Genomic DNA, 23,222 nt, shown 5'->3' on the forward strand with positions numbered 1-23,222 from the left:
CCTGCTGAAGAACAGAGAAGAAAACTCCGAAGGGGGGAAATCAAATCACACTGTCAGAGCTTATTTGAGGAAGAAAAAGAAAAGTTGTGGAAACCCCCCGAGCCACATCCTGGAAGCCGGATGGTGTCCTCGGCCCCTCAGTCTCTGTGGGCTGGCTCTGCCCCCCAGTAGTGGCTCTCTGTAGGGTGCAGTCTGGGGGACAGGGCAGGGTGCCGTCTGGGGGACAGGGCAGGGTGCCGTGTCTGGAGGTGGAGGTCGCAGCCTCCTATGGGTGTCTTGGTTCTTGTGGTTAGGAGCGTGAAGTGCAGGCCTCTGCCGCCTTCCTCAGGTGCAGGGGGCTGCCAGGAGCTCGCCAGCCGGCAGCTTTTCCAGCGCGTGGTCACGTTTCAGATGCGGCTGGAAACGAGTATGATCTTAGCGGCTTGAGCACCACCAGGAAGCCCTGGACCGCTGTCGACACCTCGGCTGAGGGGAAGAAGAGGACTTTCTACCTGAGTGTCTGCAATCCTCTCCCTTACATCCCCGGATGCCGCGGTGAGTTCTGGCCCGACCTTTGATTTAATTCTGTTCGTGTTAGTGATTCTGTTCATGCTAGCGTGTTTGACCTGAGGCCGAACTCCCGTTCCACCTGTCGCCCAAAGCTGATTCTCCTGTTCGAAATTTCAGGCAGCGCAGTGGGGTCTTGCTTAGTGTCCGAAGACAACAGCTGGAACCTGGGTGTGGTGCAGATCAGCCCCCAGGCTGCGGTGAACGGGTCCCTGAGCATCGTGTACGTCAACGGGGACAGGTGTGGAAACCGGCGCTTCTCCACCAGGATCACTTTCGAGTGTGCTCAGATAACGGTACGAGTTCGCACGCCCCTCGGTGTCTGTCCGTGGCAGGTCCATTCCCCATGTCCATTTACCACCTGCATCTTCAGTTTTGTTTAAAATCTCCTGTTTTCATGGGTTTGGGGGCAGCCACAGGGTTTGGCCAGAATGGACTATTCTCCAGTTCTGAATGTTTAATACATGCTGCTTACCGCGCTCGTGAAACTTAGGACGTGAATGCTGGCTCTGGTTATTTACTTATTTATTTATTTATTTATTTGGAGAGGTTTTCGCTAGAGGGCACGTGCACTCACTAGACAGACAGAGAGAGAGACAGAGAGACAGAAAGCGAGAAATCGCCCCCCAGGGGGGATGGCCACGCCGCAATCCCTTCTCCTCCATTCTCCTCTCGGGATCTTGGGCACGCACGCACATGTGCCCGGCATGAGTTTAAGCCACCAGGTCCGGGACATGAACTGCGGTCGACTACGTGGGAGTCCAGCAACATAGCCATTACGCTAACTGCTAGTTCCCTGGTTTTTTATTTTAATTTTTTTACTCTTTTTTAATTTTTTTCAATAAATGAAAAGGAAACAAAGGAAACTGTTGGCTTGTCTTACAGGGCTCACCAACCTTCCAGAAGCTGCTGGATGACTGCGAGTTCGTGTTTGTCTGGAGGACGGTGGAAGCCTGTCCCGTTCTCAGGGTGGAAGGTGAGGCCTGGCCCTTCGCTGCACGTCAGGGTGTGGAGCAGGTCCTGGGAGTGCGCTCCAGGTCTCAGATCTCACTGTGGGCCAGGCCCGTGGGCGGGAATGTGGCGTGCTCATGGTGGACCGGGCCTCGCCCTGGCGGTCTTCTTACTCAAGGACGTTGCCGATTTGCCAGTGCTTTCCCCTGCGTGCCTGGTTTTAGCTTCTCGCTCTGGAAACATTAACCTGGGACTTGGTTTCCTCTGGTAGAGGGAATCTTAATCCTGTGACCTTGGTTTTTTAGAAAGCTGTTTGCCTGGCAATTTGTGTTATATATAAACAAAATAGAAGACTGGAAATGTCTTTCAGTGCCTGTCGTAAGATAGGACTTCCCTGATTAAAAATTATGAAGGTTCTCGCCCAAAAGTCGACATGCACGCAACCTCCGTTGCCTTTTGCCTCTCGTGTTCTCGAAGGAGACAACTGCGAGGTGAGGGACCCGCGGCACGGCAACCTGTATGACCTGAAGCCGCTGGCCTTCAACGACACGGTGGTGAGCGCTGGCGAGTACACCTACTACTTCCGGGTCTGTGGGAAGCTCTCCTCCGGCGTCTGTCCCACGGACGACAGGACCCACGCCGTCTCCTCGTGTCAGGAAAAGCGCGGGCCACAGGGATTTCAGAAAGTGGCAGGTACCCTCGTCTTTCCTTCTGCTTTTTCTTTTAAAGGCGTAGTTCTTCTGTGAATGAGTGAGAGAGAGAGAGAACTCACAGTGGGGCCAGCTTCAGCCACGCATGTGTCTGGTGCACTCAGCAGGTCTGAGCACGAGCCCAGAACCTTCCACTGTGCTAGCCTGGAGGAGCCTGTGTTTTCCCGTCGGGCCACCATCTAGCCCCGCCCCGCTGTTGCAGAGGGATGGAACACACTGTTGGGATGTGCGAAGCTACAGTTCTCCCCAGTAGGGAGGCAGTGCTGTGTTCTGGTGAGGCGCTCTCGGTGACCAGTCGGGCTTCACTTGCTTCTTCTTACCTGGAGACGTCCAGAACAGTACTCTTAGGGCAGTATTCTCTTCTCACTTGTTTGTTCCAGTCACTGACTCTAAGACTGTAATTTTTTCTTTTATTGAGGCATTGGGATGCACTGACCCAGCTAGGGATGGGTGTTCTCAGGTAGCGCTGTCTGGAATAGATTCCGAGGGATGCCTTGGAAGGGGTTTGGCTATGAAGCGGCATGGCTGACTTGACCATTCAGGCTGTTTCACAGCGGAGCAAGATTTAAGTAAGTTTACGAACTTGTGAAAGGGGCTCACAGGTGGCATGGCTGACCACCAGACCTGGTGGCTTGCTTTCTCTCTGGCCAAATTAAAAAAAAAAAAAAATAATAATAATAATAATAATACAATCAAAGACAAATAATTGAAAAAAGAAAACAACAACTCATGAAACGGGGGGGCAGCAGGTGGCATGGTGGTTAAGGTGCTGGACTCCTACATGATCAACTGCGGTTCTAGTCCCAGACCTGGCAGCTTGCTTTCTCACTCTCCTCCCCACCACACCTCTCTCATGAGTGCACGTGCCCTATGGCAAATTAATTAATAATAATAAAATAATTCAAAAAAAAACAAAAACAAAAACTCATGTAATGAAGTAGCTGACACGGGAGTACTAGAAGCCAGAGTGCTATGGAGGATGTTCCGACCCTCTGCCTGGGCTCCGGGGTGTCACGTGTCTGTGTCTGTGCTTACTGTTGTGGCGCAGCCTTGGTCCGGGAGAGGCCTGCTTTTATTCTTCAGGTAAGGTGTTGAGGAGCTGGTGGTGCAGGGCCACTGGGCCAGGGGTTCCCCGTCCTGTAACCCCGGGTGGGCCTGACGTGACTGTCTCATGTTAAGTGAGGTGCCTGAGGATGTCTTGAATCGAGCCTCGTTGAACGCGCTGCTTCTTGAACAGGCCTCCCTACGCAGAAGCTGACTTACGAGAACGGGTTGTTAAAAATAAACTACACCGGGGGGGACACCTGCCATAAGGTCTACCAGCGCTCCACCACCATCTTTTTCTACTGCGACCGTAGCACCCAGAAGGTGAGTGAGTGCTGACAGCCCTGGGGGTGCGCACATACTGACCCCCAGAGCCGCAGCACCCAGTGCTGCTGCGGTCTCTCTAAAACTAATCTGCTCTCAGAGCTCATGAGATCTACTTAGCTTGGTAAAGAACATCGCTTGTAAAAACGTGGACACCGTCATCGGTTGTGTAGATGCTCATGAACATAGTACCGTCCTGGTTTTCACTCATAAAATGCCAAGTGTAGACCACCTGGTGCTTGCCGCGTGTTCACGTGTGTCTTCTTGCTTTCCTAGCCAGTGTTCCTGAGGGAGACTTCCGACTGCTCCTACTTGTTCGAGTGGCGCACGCAGTATGCCTGCCCGCCCTTCGATCTCACTGAATGCTCGTACAAGTAAGTCGACGTGTGTGGGGGCTCTTTTGGACAACCAGACTCACTCGACACGATTTTGCTTGTGGTCTAGGGGACAGGATTAGTTCATGTTTTTCAGGCCTTAGTTTTGGGGTGAACTCCTAGGTCCTTCAGAGCTCTGAGAGTCTGTGATGATTTTGTATGAAGACCGAGGGCCAGGGGACATGATTAGAGCTGAGCAGGACGTTGCAGCCTTGAGTGACTCCCACTTTGTGTGGGTGGAGGGGCAAGGGGGTCACTGCAGAGGTTCTGCTGCTTCCTTGATGCTGCTTGTGCTGGGGGCATGTTGGTGAAGACGCAGGTCCTTCCGCCCAAGTCCTTACGGGGGGAGAGCTAACAGAAGCATGCATAGGTGGGCAGCAGTGTTGGAGCCTGGCCAGGTAACTAGCCCGGAGGCTTGTCGGTGACTCGGTGCACTTCACTGGTACTGGCCTTCTGTCTGCTTCACCCTGCCTTTTTTTAAGCTGTGTTTTCATTTATTTTATTGAATACCTTCGGAACGTTCGAAGACATGGTAGAAACTCTATTTCTCATCCTACCACCAGCATATGGCTCTTCCTGCAGACTCCACCCTGGCTCAAATCCTCCTGTGCTTACTGTACCCTCAGAGGCCTCCTCCTCCGCCCGGCCACACATATGACTAGCCGAGCCCGGCAGAAGTCAGACTCTGTCCCCGTCGTGCATGCCACGCCCTCACATGTACCCTGCTTCTGCCACACTGAGGTCCTCCTCGTCTTCGAGCAGGCCAGGCTGTGCTGCAGGCCCTTTGCTCGTGCCGTTCTGCTGCATGTGGTGCTCTCTGCAGGGCCCCTGTCGTTAACCATTCCTCCCTTTTCAGAGTTTACTCAGAGGCCACCTCTCAGTAAAGCCTTCCCTGGCCACTCTCTTGAGTTCCCATTACTCCTGCTCCTCCAAACATCGATCCTCCTTCCCTGCCTTTCCTTTTCTGCAGCTCTACTATGAAAGGAATTGAAAAAAATTTGCAGAAAGATGGAGTTAAAGTACTAGTTTATTTTGCAGAAGTTTTTGAAATCCACACATGGTTTTTCACATGCACATTCCTATGAACTCTTCTGTTTAAAATTTGCTGTAGGGAACATGTACTTACCAGAGAGACAGAGAAAGAGAGAGAAAGAGAGAAAGCATCCAGGCACCCTCAGGAGGAATGGCCACACTGCAGTCCCTTCTCTTCTGTTCTCTTCTTGGGATTTTGGGTATGCACGTACCTGCACCTAGCCTGCGTCCCAAGCTGCCAGTCTGGCTTGGAAAAAAAACTGCACAGTTGGCCACATTGGAATCCATCTGCCTTCACCCTCATGCCACCCGCTGGCCTGTACTTTCCACGAACTTTCGGAAGATCCCTTGTATACTGTACTTTGTGTTGCTCACGATCCTTTTCCTTCCGTTAATAACCGTGGAGTTCATGAGATACGCAGTCCTGCCTGTCTCGTTGAGTGCGGCCCCTCTAGCTGTGCACGCGTCTTTTGAATAAGCACTTTCTTTCTGCTCGCCGCCCATGCTGACTTGGTACCTGGCTGGTTCTCAGTGTAGTAAGTGAACCCTTATCCTGAGCAGGAAGGTCAGCACAGGCCCGTCTTTGTTTTCAGTGGCCCTTGGTGGCCCGCTTGGGCCATTCCCCCGGGTGGCCTGTGCTGCGTGTGCTCCGAGCCTCTCAGCCGTTGGCTCTTGTCGCACAGCAAGTCCTGCTCGGCGCTGGCCTTGGCACGGACTGCACTTACTCGTCAGACTTTATGATTTTTTTGGCTAATACTTAGTTTTGTTAAAGTGACTCTTAGAATTTTCTGAACTCAAAGTTGTGTTGTTGCTGATTCTGAGCAGACATGGGGCAGAGAGGTCTGGTCTACTGCTCTGTCCTGGGGTGAGATTTGATCGACAGGATGCTGGAGCAGACCGTGCCTGAAATATGCAAGCCTTTCCAGACAGTGTTGACTCTTCAGCCAGAACACAAGTGACCCTAACCGCAGTGTTCTCTTCCCTGCAGAGACGCGGCTGGCAACTCCTTCGACCTCTCGTCCCTGTCAAGGTACAGTGACAACTGGGAAGCCATCACCGGGACAGGGGCCACTGAGCACTACCTCATCAACGTATGCAAGTCCCTGGCTCCACAGGCCGGCAGCGGTGAGGGGGGAGCCCTTGACGGGTCATGGTGGGGGTGGGGGGGCTGGTGCAGGGAGCTGGGTCTGGGGAGCTACCTGGTTCTGCGCGGTGGGAGGGAATTGGAGGAGGGATGATTTCTGGGGCTTGGTGCCTGACCCCAGGATAGCTCAGGCTGTGGGCTCTGTTGGAGCATTGTAACCGTGGTGACAGGCAGGAGATGGAGGTAGGGGAAATAATCACGGTGTTGCCTTAGCAGGGAGGGAGGAGGGCCGAAGCGGAGCCCAGTATGTGCCCACCGCATTGGTGGAGCATGGCAGGCGACCCTCTTACGGTGCAGGGACAGCTCGCCAGCCCTTAGTGCCAGGGATGAGACTAGGAATCAGCTGGACTTGTGGGACCCCGAGCAGTCCCTGGTGATCCTGGTGCCGCCCATAGCCTCCTGGCTCTGGAAGACGACACATGTCCTGTTTTCGTTGGTGTTTAATACAGCCCCACTCACATGTGCGTGGCTCTGCTCAGACGGAGCATGGGATTTAACTGCAGATAGTGGCATTCCTCCTCCGCCAGGTCAGAGGCAGGGGTCTGCCCTTGCTGTGCTGAGCAGTCCTGCAAGGTGTGGGGCTACGCCTTCATCTGATGCTGCCTGTTGGCACAGGCGTTTTGGAGGCGGGAGACAGGCATTCTTGGTGCCCTCTTGAGTACAGAGAGTACACGAACACAGGCGTGTAAGTTCCACTGGTGCAGTCCAGGACTTCTCGCTTCGTTATCCGTGGGGTTCAGGAATAACTCAGACTGCTGCGTCTGAGCCCCACTAGGTCCTGCACTGGTCCACAGTCCCTCTGGGGTGAAGCAGCGTTTAAGTGGGGGCCGATGTGGTGTCGGGGTTTCCCGACACCTGTGGAACAAATGGCAGGATGGGTGGCTGTAAGGCTGGAAGGTGGAGGGCTCTGCACCAGGCCCACCTGCCCTGCCCAGGGAAGTCGAGGTGAGTCCTGGAGGGGACGGTCACCTGCACCTTGTCTGCCACAGAGCCATGCCCCCCAGAGGCTGCTGTGTGTCTGCTGAACGGCTCCAAGCCCCTGAACCTTGGCCGAGTGAGGGACGGGCCTCAGTGGAGAGACGGCGCGACGGTCATCGTGTATGTCGACGGCGACCTGTGTCCAGATCAGATTCGGAAACGGTCCACCACCATCCGGTTCTCCTGCAGCGAGAGCCAAGTGGTGAGCATGTGCATCTCGGTCCCGCTGGGCTGGAGACCCCAGGGAGGGCTGGCGACTCCACGGCCTGGTTCCCTGGGCTGCAAGTGGAGGGCACGGGGGGCCGCAGCTCATCGGAGGGCAGAGCCTCCCCGTGACTGCTGTCAGGGCGCACGCCTCCTCCCTGCTCCGTAGGGCCCTCCCCGGCAGTTCTAGCGTCTGTCCGAGCCTCACGGGTTCTCTGTGGAGGGTGACTCGCACCTTCCCAAGGACTGCAGGGAAGTGGATGTTCACTGCACGCACTTGGCTTCATGCGGCAGTCTGGAAGAGCGCATCGGGGCGGCCCTTCCCCTCTTAGCTGTGTGATGTGGGTCATTACAGAGGCACCCTCCGCTGCTTCCCGGCCACAGCACGAGGTGTGCCCGTTCGGCTGAGGGGTGCAAGGTGCAGACAGAGGCAGGAGATGGCTGACGCACAGTAGGTGTGCAACAAATGGGGGCTGACCGGGACCGATTCCTCCCCTGTGCTGGCCTTATGCAGCTCAGCAGTGTCGGCTGCGCTCAGGTCTCTTGGTTTTGAGGCTGGGGCAACCCCGTGTGCTGTGTGCTGGTGAGGTCGGGGCTGGGCCAGAGCGTTGGGTCAGGCTGGTGGAGCCCGGCTCTGTCGGCAGCTGCGGGAGGGGGCTGGGCCAGGGGCTCTGGAGCTGGGGCCTGCCCTCTTACAGAGACGGGGTGGGTCTCCGTTTGGAAGCTGTCTGCAGAGGCGCATGGCTCAGGCAGCGGGCATGGACGCCGTGCCCTAGGGGCCCCTTCTCTCTGAGAAGCAGGGTCCTGGCTAAGGGTGGAAGGGCCCAGCACGTGAGGGGAGTGTGTGGGGCCCGTCCCCCGTGTGCAGGAGGCAGGACTGCAGTGGGGGCGGCCGGCCGCTTCACCTGGGAAGGAGAGTGCCGCTGACCAGGTCTTACCACCTTGGGTCGGCGGGAGTCTTCAACTCGAGCAGGGCAGTGTCACTGGGGCCGGGGGAGGGTTGTGTGTTTACCATTGTGACAGATTGTTCAGCTCACAGCTTCCAGCATCGTATCGGTGATTTACGGTGTCTCCCGGAGGCCCTCTGAGCCCCCTCCCCACCCCCGTGCCCAGGTTGATTGTGCCTGGGCCCGAGAGGTCTTCCTGGTGCCCGAGTGCGTGCTCTGACCCTGGCCGCGCTCCGCTTTCCTGTGCTGCTGAGCCTGTGCTGGCCGCGGGAGTGGATTCCAACCCTCATTTTCCCCTAGTCCAACCTCACCCTGTAGGGATGGCGAGACAGAACTCCCACAGAAACCCCCCCGTGGTGTTTCCCTGAGAAGCCCCCCGCTTCGGTGGGAGCGAAGGGCGACGCGTGTCCAGCGCGTCCTGGGCACTGACTGTCGGTCTTGGCTGCAGAACTCCAGGCCCATGTTCATCAGCGCGGTGGAGGACTGTGAGTACACCTTCTCCTGGCCCACGGCCGCCGCCTGTCCCGTGAAGAGCAACGTGCATGACGACTGCCAGGTCACCAACCCCAGCACGGGTGAGGGCAGGGGGACGTGCCGGCAGCGGGCATAGGCCCCTCGGGACGGGTGAGGGCAGGGGGACGTGCCGGCAGCGGGCATAGGCCCCTCGGGACGGGTGAGGGCAGGGGGACGTGCCGGCAGCGGGCATAGGCCTCCTCGGGTGTGAGTGGCATGCGTGGGCGTGTATGGGTGTGTGGGCGTGTATGGGTGTGTGTATGGGGGTGCGGGTGTGTATGTGTGCGTGTATGGGTGCCCGGGCATTCATGGGTGCGTGTATGGGGGTGTGGGCATGTATGTGGGCATGGGTGTGTATGGGGGTGCGGGCGTTCATGGATGTGTGTATGGGAGTGTGAGCGTGTATGTGTGCGCGGGTGTGTATGGGGGCATGGGCGTTCATGGGTGTATGTATGGGGTGTGGGCATGTATGTGGGCACGGGTGTGTATGGGGGTACGGGCGTTTATGGGAGTGTGGGCATGTATGGGTGCACGGGTGTGTATGGGTGCAGGCGTTCATGGATGCGTGTATGGGAGTGTGGGCGTGTGTATGGGTGCGGGTGTGTATGGGGGCATGGGCGTTCATGGGTGTGTGTATGGGAGTGTGGGTGTGTGTATGGGTGCAGGTGTGTATGGGGGTGCGGGCGTTCATGGGTGCGGGTATGGGAGTGTGGGCATGTATGGGTGCACGGGTGTGTATGGGTGCAGGCGTTCATGGATGCGTGTATGGGAGTGTGGGCGTGTATGTGGGTGTGGGTGTGTATGGGGGCATGGGCGTTCATGGGTGTGTGTATGGGAGTGTGGGCATGTATGTGGGCGTGGGTGTGTATGGGGGCATGGGCATGCCCAGCTTTTCCTCTGGACCCGCCCGGTGTCCTTGGGGTCAGTGACTGCTGCCCCCAGAAGTTGTGTCCTGTCACTCTGAGAGCTCTTCGTGGCTGGTGGCCTTTCGAAGCCAGCACAGTGGTGCCACTGTCCCTGTGGCTGGGCACCAGGAAGGTCTGGGGGAGGTGGCCCACTGGCAGGTAGAGGGGTACAGTGGCTCCTCCCGTGGGGCCCGCTGGCAGGGCAGGAAGAGGGGTACAGTGGCCCCTCCCATGCCCGTGGACTCCTTGGCTCTGCTGCAGTACGGCCCCAGGGGAGCAGGAGCCGTGAGCCACGATCTCAGGGATCGACGGCCTCTTGACGTGGGCCAGCTGGTCGGGCACCCTAGGCTGGGTCGGTGAAGGGCAGTGAGCCGTGGGGACAGGTCAAGGTTTGACGGTGTCGTGGTCCTTGCTGAGCTCACGGGATCACTGTGCTCCCCCTTACCCTTTCAGGGCATCTGTTCGACCTGAGCTCCTTAAGTGGCAGAGCTGGGTTCACGGCGGCCTACAGCGAGAAGGGGCTGGTCTACATGAGCATCTGCGGGGAGAACGAGAACTGCCTCCCCGGCGTGGGTAGGTGCCACAGCCTCTCGGGCATTGTCCACCTCTCCCATCCCTGGGCTGTCTGCCTGTGGGCCAGTGGTGAGCAGTGAGCAAAGCCGATTTCTGCGTGGTCAGCAGGCACACGGGTGGGCACGCGGATCACACTGGCTAACAGACAGAAGGACGCTCACATGGCCAGTTGTGGCTGGACATTCGATGGTCAGGATTTTTAGAAAGTTCTCTTAAGGAAACTGGCTACTTAACCCTCACCTGTGCCCTTCCCTGCCTCCCCGGTGGTGCAGGAGCCTGCTTCGGACAGACCCGGATCAGTGTGGGTAAGGCCAGCAAGAGGCTGACCTACGTGGACCAGATCTTGCAGCTGGTTTATGAGGATGGGTCCCCGTGTCCCTCCAAATCCGGCCTGAGCTACAAGAGTGTCATCAGCTTCGTGTGCAGGCCCGAGGCCGGGCCGACCAACAGACCCATGCTCATCTCCCTGGACAAGCAGACGTGCACGCTCTTCTTCTCCTGGCACACGCCTCTGGCCTGTGAGCAGGCGGTGAGTCCGAGTGGGCTCCGCGGTCAGTCCTCGGTCCTCTGTGGGGCATCCCCTTCCCAGTGGGCTCCCTGCCAGCTTCCCGATGGTGCCAGTGGATAAAGTGGGTGGAAAATGCCTGGCGCTGTGTGACAAAGCATCTGAAGACATTAATCCCCACTCTGCTACTTTTGTTCAGCTTCTAAAATCTTATGGATGACTTGATGGTCATTATGGAAATTTCTCGGAGGACTCAGACGTGGTCTTTCCTATTCCACAGACGGAGTGTTCCGTGAGGAACGGAAGCTCTATCATCGACCTGTCCCCCCTCATCCACCGCACTGGCGGCTACAAAGCATATGACGAGAGTGAGGATGGCGCCTCCGATACCAACCCCGATTTCTATATCAACATCTGCCAGCCGCTAAACCCCATGCACGGGGTGCCCTGTCCTGCAGGGGCCGCCGTGTGCAAAGTTCCTGTCAGTGGGCCCCCCATCGTAAGTACGAAGCGCAAGGTGCCGACCCTTTCTGCAAGACCTTCAGTGATAAGCCGTGTGGTGTGGAGAGTTACTTGAGCAGGGAGGACGGAGAGATTAGCCGAAACTGTATGCTCCAGACCCAAGAGAAGGTTAATGTGCAGCTCTGTGCACTGAGTCATCGGTCAGAAATGTAGCCAGAAAGTGAGCAGACGTGGGGGCCTCAGGGCTGACCTCATCCAGAGCCCTTTAGGTAACGTAGACGAAAACAGTGACAGCTTTGTTGCTGTGCTGAAAATGCTTGTCTTGTGTGACTCAAAGGCTTGTGAAATGCAAGCAGTTTCTTAGGTAATGTTACAATTAATGGAAGGAGGAAGTTTGCTCATAGCCGAGACCTTGTCTTAAAGGCTTGGGTTTTTGTTGTTTTGTTTTTGTTTTTGCTATAGGCTCACGTGCTCACCAGAGAGACTCAAGTGAGAAATCTCTCCCTGGGAGGGTAGCTGCTCCATACTCCTTTTCTCCTCCATTTTCCTCTTGGGGTTTGCACACGTGCTCAGTGTGTATTTCAAGCAACTGGGTGTAGGACTCGAACTGTGTAGTCGATCATGTGGGCTCCAGTGCCTTCACTATGCCACCTGCTAGCCTGAAAGCTTGGGTCTTACATTATTATTTTTTAGTGTGGCTTTGGAATTTTAAAAACTGTCACCGGGACCAGCAGATGACATGATGGTTAAGTTGCTGGACTCCCACGTAGTTGACTGCAGTTCGAGTTCCGGACTTGATGTCTTAAAACTCACACTGGACATGTGTGCCCAAAACCCAGAGAGGAGAATGGAGGAGAAGGGATTGCAGCGTGGCCATCCCCCTGGGAGTAATTTCTTGTTTTCTGTCTCTGGCAAGCACATGTGCCCTATAGCATAGATCTCTCAAAAAAAATAAACAAGCAAAACGAAAAAGCGGTCCCTGTGAGTTGTAGGCATATTTTATTAGATTATCAATGTACTTGAGTACTTGGGGTGTATCTCAGAAGTTTGTTATTTCTATCTGTCTCTATGTTATCTATATTTCTTGTAAGATAGCTGGCTGCCCTTCCAAAAGATGGACATGGTGGTTGGTGTGGAGAAACGTTGGGAGCGGGCGGGGAAGCGGCTTCACCGTAATCCGGCAGAGCCCCAGCCAGGTGGGCAGGGCATGGGCAGTGTGGCCTTTCACGGGCAGCCCTCTAAGTGACGTCCTTCCCCACGGTGCAGGCTGGGCTCCTAGACTGCCAGTCAGTTCCGGAGAGGTCCCATCTCCTGCCTGGTGTGCTTGGCCGACCCCTGCAGGCTTTGAAACGTGTATGAAGTTCTCTCACAGGAGCCTGTGTTATGTCGGGTGGTCTGAACATAGCCCGTGGTGGTGAATGGATGTCACAGCTGAGAGTAGCCCAGGGAAGACGCGCACGTGGGTGTGCACACAGTACACGCACACACATGCATCACGTGCTCTGTTTCTGCATTAGTTTATCCACCCAAAATGTATGTATTGAGCAGCTCACATGTGTCGAGTGCTATGCTGAGCAATAACCACAGCAAACGAGACTACCCCTCCTGAGGCTGTGTCCCTCCCTGGCCCTGCCCTTCCCTGCCGAGGGAGTGAGCAGGCTCAGGGCAGCCTGGGCATGAGCAGGCAGCAGGAAGTGGGGCTACCCAATCCAGCCTCCTGCCATCAGGCCATGGATGGCTAGGTGGTCTCGATGTGGGTGGACAGAGAAATTCCTCTTGCTTCAAGTGTTTGAAAATTGAATGTGAGTAGAATAGACCCAGCCCGACTTGGAACTAAGCTGAGGCTTCAGACTACGCCCACGGGTAGATGATGCAGTGTCTGTGTAGCATCCTAGCGCCGACTCCTCACCTGAGTGGGTAGTGACCTAGTTTCTTTCAGTGCTGCTCATTTCTGGAACTAGGGAGATAGGATTTGGAAACTTACTCCACCGCCTTGGGACAGTGATTTTCTGAACTGTTCTTTACCACTGTGCTTGTTTAGGACATCGGCCGGGTCTCAGGGCCTCCGATCCTCAATCCAGTGGCAAACGAAATTTACTTGAACTTTGAGAGCAGCACTCCTTGCGTGGCAGACAAGCATTTCAACTACACCTCGCTCATTGCGTTCCACTGCAAGAGAGGCATCAGCATGGTGAGTGTGCTGCCGTACCACCTAGACCCCGGGGCAGGGGAGGAGTGAGCCGGGCAGGCCAGAGGTCTCCCTGCACAACGCCCGCCTTGGATGTTGTAGTACAGCGGCGGGGGGGAGCCCACATGGCTTTTTTTTTTTCCCTTTAGATAATTTTTTTATAAATCATTATACATTTGGCTCCAAAGCATAAATACATGGGACGTCAAGCAAGGCAAAGATAATACTTTACACAGTAACTTTCCATACTTAACATCTGTTACATGCTTTTGTTGTTGTCTTTAATTTTTTTTTTTTTTTTTACTTGATTCACAAAATACCTTAAACTAAAACTATGGACAAAGAAAACTTGGTTGAGGATGTGTGGCCTCGCCCAGCACCTGACTGTTTACCACAGTTTGAAAACACAGGGCACATGAGTGGAGACAGGACATTCAACTTTGACTGCTAATATGTCAAAGTGGCATAACCTTTTCAGTTTTTAATATAACATCGCTGATTTCATTCTTATTGGTAAGTCTGACAGACTTTTATCTTTTGTTTAAGAGATAGCCCAAAGTTATGGGGTTAGCAAATGAGATCTTGGATCCAAGATAGCAGAGTATGCCTTTTACCTTTAAGGAGTTTATCGGCTTTTATTAGATCATCCGGTAAGGTATGACATATTTTCCTACACAAAAATGCATCATGACTTTCCAACAACCCAATATTTTGTGTGCTTTTTAAAAAGAACCCTAGCTTCCGTTAACTTTTGCCTCTGCTTTCCCTTGACCTGCACCCTCCATGACTGGGAGTCATTGGTGGCTCCGGGCCCCACTCTACTCAAGTGAGAAATCTCTCCCTGGGAGGGTAGCTGCTCCATACTCCTTTTCTCCTCCATTTTCCTCTTGGGGTTTGCACACGTGCTCAGTGTGTATTTCAAGCAACTGGGTGTAGGACTCGAACTGTGTAGTCGATCATGTGGGCTCCAGTGCCTTCACTATGCCACCTGCTAGCCTGAAAGCTTGGGTCTTACATTATTATTTTTTAGTGTGGCTTTGGAATTTTAAAAACTGTCACCGGGACCAGCAGATGACATGATGGTTAAGTTGCTGGACTCCCACGTAGTTGACTGCAGTTCGAGTTCCGGACTTGATGTCTTAAAACTCACACTGGACATGTGTGCCCAAAACCCAGAGAGGAGAATGGAGGAGAAGGGATTGCAGCGTGGCCATCCCCCTGGGAGTAATTTCTTGTTTTCTGTCTCTGGCAAGCACATGTGCCCTATAGCATAGATCTCTCAAAAAAAATAAACAAGCAAAACGAAAAAGCGGTCCCTGTGAGTTGTAGGCATATTTTATTAGATTATCAATGTACTTGAGTACTTGGGGTGTATCTCAGAAGTTTGTTATTTCTATCTGTCTCTATGTTATCTATATTTCTTGTAAGATAGCTGGCTGCCCTTCCAAAAGATGGACATGGTGGTTGGTGTGGAGAAACGTTGGGAGCGGGCGGGGAAGCGGCTTCACCGTAATCCGGCAGAGCCCCAGCCAGGTGGGCAGGGCATGGGCAGTGTGGCCTTTCACGGGCAGCCCTCTAAGTGACGTCCTTCCCCACGGTGCAGGCTGGGCTCCTAGACTGCCAGTCAGTTCCGGAGAGGTCCCATCTCCTGCCTGGTGTGCTTGGCCGACCCCTGCAGGCTTTGAAACGTGTATGAAGTTCTCTCACAGGAGCCTGTGTTATGTCGGGTGGTCTGAACATAGCCCGTGGTGGTGAATGGATGTCACAGCTGAGAGTAGCCCAGGGAAGACGCGCACGTGGGTGTGCACACAGTACACGCACACACATGCATCACGTGCTCTGTTTCTGCATTAGTTTATCCACCCAAAATGTATGTATTGAGCAGCTCACATGTGTCGAGTGCTATGCTGAGCAATAACCACAGCAAACGAGACTACCCCTCCTGAGGCTGTGTCCCTCCCTGGCCCTGCCCTTCCCTGCCGAGGGAGTGAGCAGGCTCAGGGCAGCCTGGGCATGAGCAGGCAGCAGGAAGTGGGGCTACCCAATCCAGCCTCCTGCCATCAGGCCATGGATGGCTAGGTGGTCTCGATGTGGGTGGACAGAGAAATTCCTCTTGCTTCAAGTGTTTGAAAATTGAATGTGAGTAGAATAGACCCAGCCCGACTTGGAACTAAGCTGAGGCTTCAGACTACGCCCACGGGTAGATGATGCAGTGTCTGTGTAGCATCCTAGCGCCGACTCCTCACCTGAGTGGGTAGTGACCTAGTTTCTTTCAGTGCTGCTCATTTCTGGAACTAGGGAGATAGGATTTGGAAACTTACTCCACCGCCTTGGGACAGTGATTTTCTGAACTGTTCTTTACCACTGTGCTTGTTTAGGACATCGGCCGGGTCTCAGGGCCTCCGATCCTCAATCCAGTGGCAAACGAAATTTACTTGAACTTTGAGAGCAGCACTCCTTGCGTGGCAGACAAGCATTTCAACTACACCTCGCTCATTGCGTTCCACTGCAAGAGAGGCATCAGCATGGTGAGTGTGCTGCCGTACCACCTAGACCCCGGGGCAGGGGAGGAGTGAGCCGGGCAGTAACATCTGTTACATGCTTTTGTTGTTGTCTTTAATTTTTTTTTTTTTTTTTACTTGATTCACAAAATACCTTAAACTAAAACTATGGACAAAGAAAACTTGGTTGAGGATGTGTGGCCTCGCCCAGCACCTGACTGTTTACCACAGTTTGAAAACACAGGGCACATGAGTGGAGACAGGACATTCAACTTTGACTGCTAATATGTCAAAGTGGCATAACCTTTTCAGTTTTTAATATAACATCGCTGATTTCATTCTTATTGGTAAGTCTGACAGACTTTTATCTTTTGTTTAAGAGATAGCCCAAAGTTATGGGGTTAGCAAATGAGATCTTGGATCCAAGATAGCAGAGTATGCCTTTTACCTTTAAGGAGTTTATCGGCTTTTATTAGATCATCCGGTAAGGTATGACATATTTTCCTACACAAAAATGCATCATGACTTTCCAACAACCCAATATTTTGTGTGCTTTTTAAAAAGAACCCTAGCTTCCGTTAACTTTTGCCTCTGCTTTCCCTTGACCTGCACCCTCCATGACTGGGAGTCATTGGTGGCTCCGGCCCCCACTCCACAGCAGCTCGGACGGCTCAGCGGTGGCATGGCTTCCCCTAGCCCGCACTGCTGCAGCAGACACAGCTCCGCAGCTCCGGCCTCTCACCTGCACTTCCGAAATCCAGGAAGCTCTGAAAAGCGGCCAGTCCTCGGATGGGGCTGGGGCGAGGTTATTTATGGGCTGTGTTTGTCTTGCAAACAGGAACACCCCACATTTTGCTTTACAAGTATCCGTGTGCTTGTCACAGGGTCTGGAGTGCGTGCGTGTGCGTGTGCATTCTGTAACAGAAACAGCACAAAATCCTAACAGTGATGAGCTCCAAGGCCCACCTAGCCCCAAGGGGCTCGGTGATGGGTTTGGCTCCATTGTACATTTTACGGTTTCAGTGGGGAGGACTCGTTCCTGGGCCGGGAGCAGGTCGCAAAGGCAGGAGTTGCTGTGGCTGTGCACATGGTCTGTTACCTGTGCTGGAGGTGACCAGCAGCCACCAGACAGGGACAGTACAGTAACTGAGAGGGGAAAACCAAATGATTGCTGTCTGGGGCTGTCCCTGTCGAGTCCCCAAGCACCTCTGAGCTCTGCAGTGACAGTCTGAGTTGTCAAGAAGAGGTGAGGTGTATTTTTCAACCCCGTTTATCTAGTTCTGGGTCCAGCTGTGCACTGAGAGGACGTTTCGGTTGGCAGTGAACCTATGTGACGGTCACCCTGGGAGGTGACCCTGGAGTGGGAAAGGTCCCCCAGTGTGGTAGCCATTGGAACACGGGAATAGTGTTTGTGATGGTGTGGTGTCAGAGGCCCACTGCACGGCCAGGCGTGTGGGGCATTCCAGAAGGAGGCACCGTCGTCACAGGAGATGACGGCTCCATGCCTGTTCCTGCCCCGAAGGCCTTCCAGTGGGACGACAAGGGGCGGCGGGCGACAGCCATATCGACGATACCGACCTGTGTAGGCCTGGGCCAGCGTGTGTGTGTTCATGTACTAGTTGTTAACCAAAAATATGTAGAAAGTAAAAAAAAAAATAGAAACTTACAATGTAGAAAAACGCCAGCGTTATACAGAAAGTACTTTTGTACAGCCGAATCCCGCATTTGTATGTAGCTCCAGAAGAGTCAAAAAGTTAAACAGGGAGATAAACACATCGCAGGAGGCTAACGTTAGTTTATTGAGGGCAGGCATTTTGAAGAGTTAGTGTAGCCGAAACGCACAGTGCCCAGTCTCCTGTCTGCCCCGCCGTGCCCTGGGCCCTCCCTTCTCACTCCACAGCGTCCACTCCAAGCTCCTGCCACGCAGTGCCACGTGCAGTGGGCCACGCTTGATCTTTCAGAGTGCGTGTTTCCAGTGCGGTTCTGAGGCATGGACTCGTTACCATCCGTGCAGTTGCCCGCAGTTTCGTTGTGGTAACGGGCCGTGCAGCATGTGGCTCTGAGCCCCAGGGGAGGCCACAGGCCCAGGTGTGCAGCATCTGTGCCTTAGGTTTGTGTCAGGGCGCTCCACGATGTTCAGATGCTGCGGAAATTGTCTCCCGACACAGTTCTCAGACTGTCCCTCCTGCAGGGATGCGTGACTGTGTTTCCGTGGGTGCATCTAGCGACACCTCTGTAGACTCACACAGTGTGAGGCAACGCGGACTTAACCTTGGAAGGCTTCTGTTCTCAGTAGTCCTTCGGCTCTCAGAGATCGACCTCTCAGTGAGAGACAGTCGGTAAGGAACAGGGAGCTGTGGTTAGCTCTGAGCTGCTGGCAGCTCTAGAGATTGGTTAGCTAAGCGATTATATGTGGATGGACCCACACCCCACCCTCACCTCACGTGAGAGTAACCAGGCGCCTCACACTGCCAGCTGTGCAGAGATTGTAAGATTTTCCTTGCTTTTCACACTTCGGTGGGAGAAAAGGAAATTCTCAGCAGTAATTAAAATGGGAATTCCTGAGCGGCTGGTTTGTTTTCGTTAAGGGAGAGAGGGGAGAAATACCGGGTCACCAGAAAAGTCATGACTTATTTTTTGACGCAAAAATGCTTCATGACCTTCCCGATGACCAATACATTGGTTCAGGAATGTTCCACGTGCAGTTCTGGTAGTCCATGTCCTGCCCTTCGAACTCAGTTTCTGTAAATGCCGGATGGAGACTCTGGTTGTGGGGGTGCGAAAGCGCATGCGTCATTCCTCTGAGAAAGGTCTCGGCCCCGCAGAGGTCTCACTCGTGACACTTCAAGACCATTGAAAGGCCACACTCCCTTTCTTCTTGTTACCCGTGGCATGCAACATTGCCCCCCCTCCCCATGCCTCTCTGTAAGTACAGGAAACTGAGGGAGAGGTCATGGCGTTTAGTGGAGCGTGAGGGGCATGGCCACGGGGACTCTGGGTCCCTTCAGCGGCTGCCTCTGAGTATCCGTCTCTTCCGTAGAGTGTTCCCGGTGCCTGTTGGTCCACGTGACAGTGTCCACGGACCGTCTTTCTGAGTGTAGCATGTGGCAGAGGCTTGCGTCCCCGGTGCTCGCCAGCGTTGAAGTAGAGTGTGTGGCTGTTACACGCACCTGTGTGCATTTTGAGACCCAGGCTCTGTTGACCACAGGGAACCCCTAAGCTGCTGAGGACCAGCGATTGCGACTTTGTGTTCCTGTGGGAGACGCCGATCGTCTGTCCGGACGAAGTGAAGACTGAGGGCTGTGCCCTGACCGACGAGCAGCTGCTCTACAGCTTCAACCTGTCCAGCCTTTCCAGAAGCACCTTTAAGGTAGCCGCTCCCCGTGGCTTGGTCACCACCGGCCCCAGGGCTGCGCGGGCTGTTGGCTGGCATGGCTGTCTTCTGGGAATGTGGGGTCTGTGACGTCACAGGGTACTAGCAGCATGGCGGGGCGTGGAGGGCGGCTCGTGTCCGCATAGCGGGAAGGTTCCTGGGCCGTGGCATCTTGTGTGGCGCTTGTACGTGCACTGACCTCTCGTCGGCGTTCCTGTCATTGGGGCTTGTGGCACCAAACAAGCCCATGGGTGGGCAGCGCAGGAGGCAAGGTGGCTTCAGGGACACCCCTGGAGCCGCCCATACATGGGGCAGGGCCTGGTCTGGTGTGGCTGGCTGAAGCTGCCGGGAGTTCCTGTCTTCAGCCCGGCTGGCTGTAAGCTGGGGAGGAATCAGTCATTTGTCAAGCACAGTGACGCGTGGAGGGAACCAGGAGTGGCCCTTCGGAAGCACTTGGGCCTATGGGGCAGGGTCATACTGAGCCCCTGGCCTGAGTCTGTGGATTGTTGAGGTGTCCTTGCCCATTGGCAGTCCTCGCACGGTCCCCGTTCCCAGGTGAAAGAACATGGGCTCAGGTCTCAGCAGGTCCCTTCCTGTGGGGCCTCCGGAGAAGCCTGCCAGGGTAGCGGGTGCCAGCAGTGTGCTGGCAGGGGGAGCAGGGCAGAGGCGGGCTGGGCGGGGTGGGGGGAGTGCAGGGCAGTCAGCGGGGCGCGCAGCGGTGCCCTGGAGGACAGCCCAGGCCTGGGGGAAGGGTGGCACGTGTTGGTGCTGAGACACGCAGCCTGGCATCCGTGGCTCTGTGTGGACGGCGCCAAGGGGGCTCCCTTTGCCTGGAGAGTTGTGTCCTGCTCCCCTCACGGCCACACGTCACGTCTGTTTGCCCAGGTGACTCGAGACTCGCGCACGTACAGCGTAGGGGTGTGCGCGGCGGCGGCCGGGCCCGATCAAGGCGGCTGCAAGGACGGGGGCGTCTGCCTGCTGTCTGGGAGCAAGGGGGCGTCGTTCGGACGGCTGCAATCGATGAGGCTGGATTACCGGCACCAGGACGAAGCCGTCATTTTAAGTTACGTGAATGGTGACTTTTGCCCTCCAGGTAAATCTTCGCACCTGGGTAGATGTAAATTCCTCGAGGTGTGAAATGTGACTTAGCGACAAGAAAACCCAGGATTAAACCCAGGTCTGTTGTGTGTGGAAGGCCTGGGTTCGCTGTGACCCTGCACCTCTAACCCTGCTGCATTGGCACACGTTCTGGCGGGCGCTCATGAGTGCTGGGGTGACTGGGTTGCTGTTCCTCGGTCAGCAGGCCGCCAGGGCCCAGCTGGCGCGATGCTGGCAGTCGGTTATTCCGGCTTCATCTTCCTTCCAGAAACCGACGAGGGGGACCCCTGTGTCTTCCCCTTCCTCTTCAACGGGAAGAGCTACGAGGAGTGTGTCGTGGAGAGCAGGGCGAAGCTCTGGTGTGCCACCACCGCCAACTACGACCGAGACCACGAGTGGGGCTTCTGCAGGCACAGTAAGTGGGGAGCGGGCTCCGCGGCCGAGGCGCCTGCTGCAGTCCTCGGTCCCCCTGCGGCCCGATCGTGTTGAGGCCTTGGTGGGTGTCGAAGTCGATGGCCATACGTCCCATGAAATCTTTTCTCGGGGCTGCTTTTACAGAGGAGCGTTGCAGCCATCGATCAGTAGAGCCGCGTGGACGTGGTGCTGGCTGACCGGCTGGGCCCTCACTGACTGGGACCCGCGTCCACACGCCAGCTCTCAGCCGTGGTGGCTCGGATTCATGTCTCGGCAAAATGACTGCCTGTTGAGGGGCTCCAGGGTGTCTAATGGTATTCACAAAACCCCGGCTCGGCATTGGCTTTCCACCACGTGACAGAGGTGGCAGGGATAGGGCTGGGGTTTACGGCGAGCCCCACTTAGTTCCCTCGAGACCAGCGTCGTGGAGGACCCTGGTAATGTGGAGTGAGTGCCCCGGGAGCGTGAGATGCGCTGCATGCGTGAGAGCTGTAGTTCGCTGTAATTCTCGCGCATGCCCGGGACCACCAGGAGGCACGTCGGGAGCTGTAGCTGTCGGGCACAGGGGCTGCTCAGTTTGTTCTGAGGCATATTTTGAGAATATTATTCCTGGTCCATTGGCCAGCACTCAGGTTTTTAGGGAGCACGAGAACTTTATTTCGTTAATCTGTGTTTTGTTGTTGGTACGTCAGTCTCATATGTGTAGAGCGAAGGTGTGTGTGAGGGAGCTAAGACGTGGTGGCTGGGGTGGCACGTGGGAATGGCCAGTGCGTGCTGACGTGGCCCGGGGAGAGGAGTGGAAGCCCAAGCCGTGCAGGCTGGGCTCTGACCGGTTCACACCGACTCCCCAGCGAACAGCCACCGGACATCTGCCATCATCTTCAAGTGTGACGAAGATGAGGACATCGGGAGGCCCCAAGTCTTCAGTGAAGTCCGTGGCTGCGAGGTGACGTTCGAGTGGAAAACGAAAGTTGTCTGCCCGCCAAAGAAGATGGAGTGCAAGTTTGTCCAGAAGCACAAAACCTACGACCTGCGACTGCTGTCCTCACTCACTGGGTCCTGGGTTGTTGGCCACGAAGGAGCCACGTGAGTACCCTCCACCCACAGCCGGGAGGTACACCTGGCGGTCTGGAACTCGATGTTTCTCTGCCCAGCCAGGCCCTTGAGCTGGGCCCTTGAGCCATAGAGGGAGTGCTGCACCGTCACAAGCCGATGGCTCCACCACTGTCCTGGGACGCAGTCCCTGGTGCCTGCTGCGGTGCCCTCTGCAGGGTTCTGAGCTCAGAGTGGGTGAGGACGTCCTCTGACCAGGCCCAAGAGATGCAGGGTGGGGGTTCAGGTGCTCCTCATTGGTGTTTCGAGGGAGCCCACCCATCCTTTGGTTTTGGGGAGGCATGGTAGTGTCCCAGATTCCTGGTGACAATGCCTTAGGTTCTGCTGGCTGGGCGAGGCATTTTGTCCTGGCTGATGCACGTGTCACGTGGCCTTTCTGCAGACACTCAGCACTGTAAGGCCTCATGGGAGAGTGAACTCGGGGACTTAGGTAGCTTCCAGTAAGGTCAGCAACTTGCCAGGCCTCGGGCCACCGCCTGCCCCCCCAGAGCTCCTTTTTCTCCTGTACCACTGGGTCTTGGGTGCAGCATGTGTGGTGCTTCAGACCCCATGTGCTGGGTCTTCAGTGGACACCAGCTCTTTGGCCTTCCTTTATTGGAAAACCTGTGTTAGTGCTGCGGTCAGCAACGGAATGGAACTCTCAGGTATCAGGACTATCTCTTCTTCACAAGATCATTTATTTTTCTCCCTTATCTCTTTGTCATTTTATAGGTACTACATAAACTTGTGTCAGAAAGTATATAAAGGACCCCTTGGCTGCTCAGAAAGAGCCAGCATTTGCAAGAAGAGGGCATCTGGGAACAGCCAGGTCTTGGCCCCTTGGCTGCTCAGAAAGAGCCAGTATTTGCAAGAAGAGCGCGTCTGGGAACATCCAGGTCTTGGGGCTCGTTCACACACAGAAGCTGGATGTCAAAGGTAAGGCCTCTGGGCCCGTCGAGCTTGCTGTGAGGTGCTGTCTGTGCAACCAGAGAGGCTGCCTGGGCTTGACTGGGGACTGCCAGGTGTCATTCCCACGGACTCTCTTAAGTATTTTGGTAACTCCTGAACACTAGGTGTAGCCTGTGTTGGTAGAGGCCAGGTCCCAGTCTGTGAGGTTGGAGGCAGTCTGCCATCTTGGGAAGGGGTCTCCAGGAGAAGGTCAGGACGTCGTGTTCCTCTGAAGTCCGTGTTCTAGCTCTGCACTGTCTAAATCTACGACGTCGCATTTGTTTAGGGATGCCAGACAGTAGCACTGTGGCTTGGCGAGGGTAACTTAGGGGTATATTCTTGGAATGCCTTAACAATCTGGACAGTAATGATGCCTTTTTTTTTTTTTTTTGGAAG

General features: G+C 55.1%; 1 protein-coding gene across 1 annotated transcript in view; it reads left to right on the top strand.

Annotated features, from left to right (window-relative positions):
- The window catches only part of IGF2R (insulin like growth factor 2 receptor), a gene marked incomplete at its 5' end in the record, with an annotated part of 104,333 nt that overhangs the window by 60,604 nt on the left and 20,507 nt on the right, over nt 1-23,222 (top strand). Inside the window, 19 exon segments of the mRNA XM_014589243.1 lie at nt 391-534; nt 667-842; nt 1,432-1,522; nt 1,975-2,190; nt 3,445-3,575; nt 3,852-3,949; nt 5,970-6,106; nt 7,115-7,305; nt 8,703-8,829; nt 10,126-10,245; nt 10,518-10,774; nt 11,031-11,249; nt 13,254-13,403; nt 19,110-19,271; nt 20,160-20,367; nt 20,641-20,787; nt 21,638-21,872; nt 22,611-22,707; nt 22,775-22,814. Coding sequence (XP_014444729.1) covers nt 391-534; nt 667-842; nt 1,432-1,522; nt 1,975-2,190; nt 3,445-3,575; nt 3,852-3,949; nt 5,970-6,106; nt 7,115-7,305; nt 8,703-8,829; nt 10,126-10,245; nt 10,518-10,774; nt 11,031-11,249; nt 13,254-13,403; nt 19,110-19,271; nt 20,160-20,367; nt 20,641-20,787; nt 21,638-21,872; nt 22,611-22,707; nt 22,775-22,814 — 2,946 coding nt within the window.

Source organism: Tupaia chinensis, unplaced genomic scaffold (assembly GCF_000334495.1).
Source record: "Tupaia chinensis unplaced genomic scaffold, TupChi_1.0 Scaffold000346_1, whole genome shotgun sequence".
In the NCBI taxonomy this organism is placed as follows: domain Eukaryota; kingdom Metazoa; phylum Chordata; class Mammalia; order Scandentia; family Tupaiidae; genus Tupaia; species Tupaia belangeri.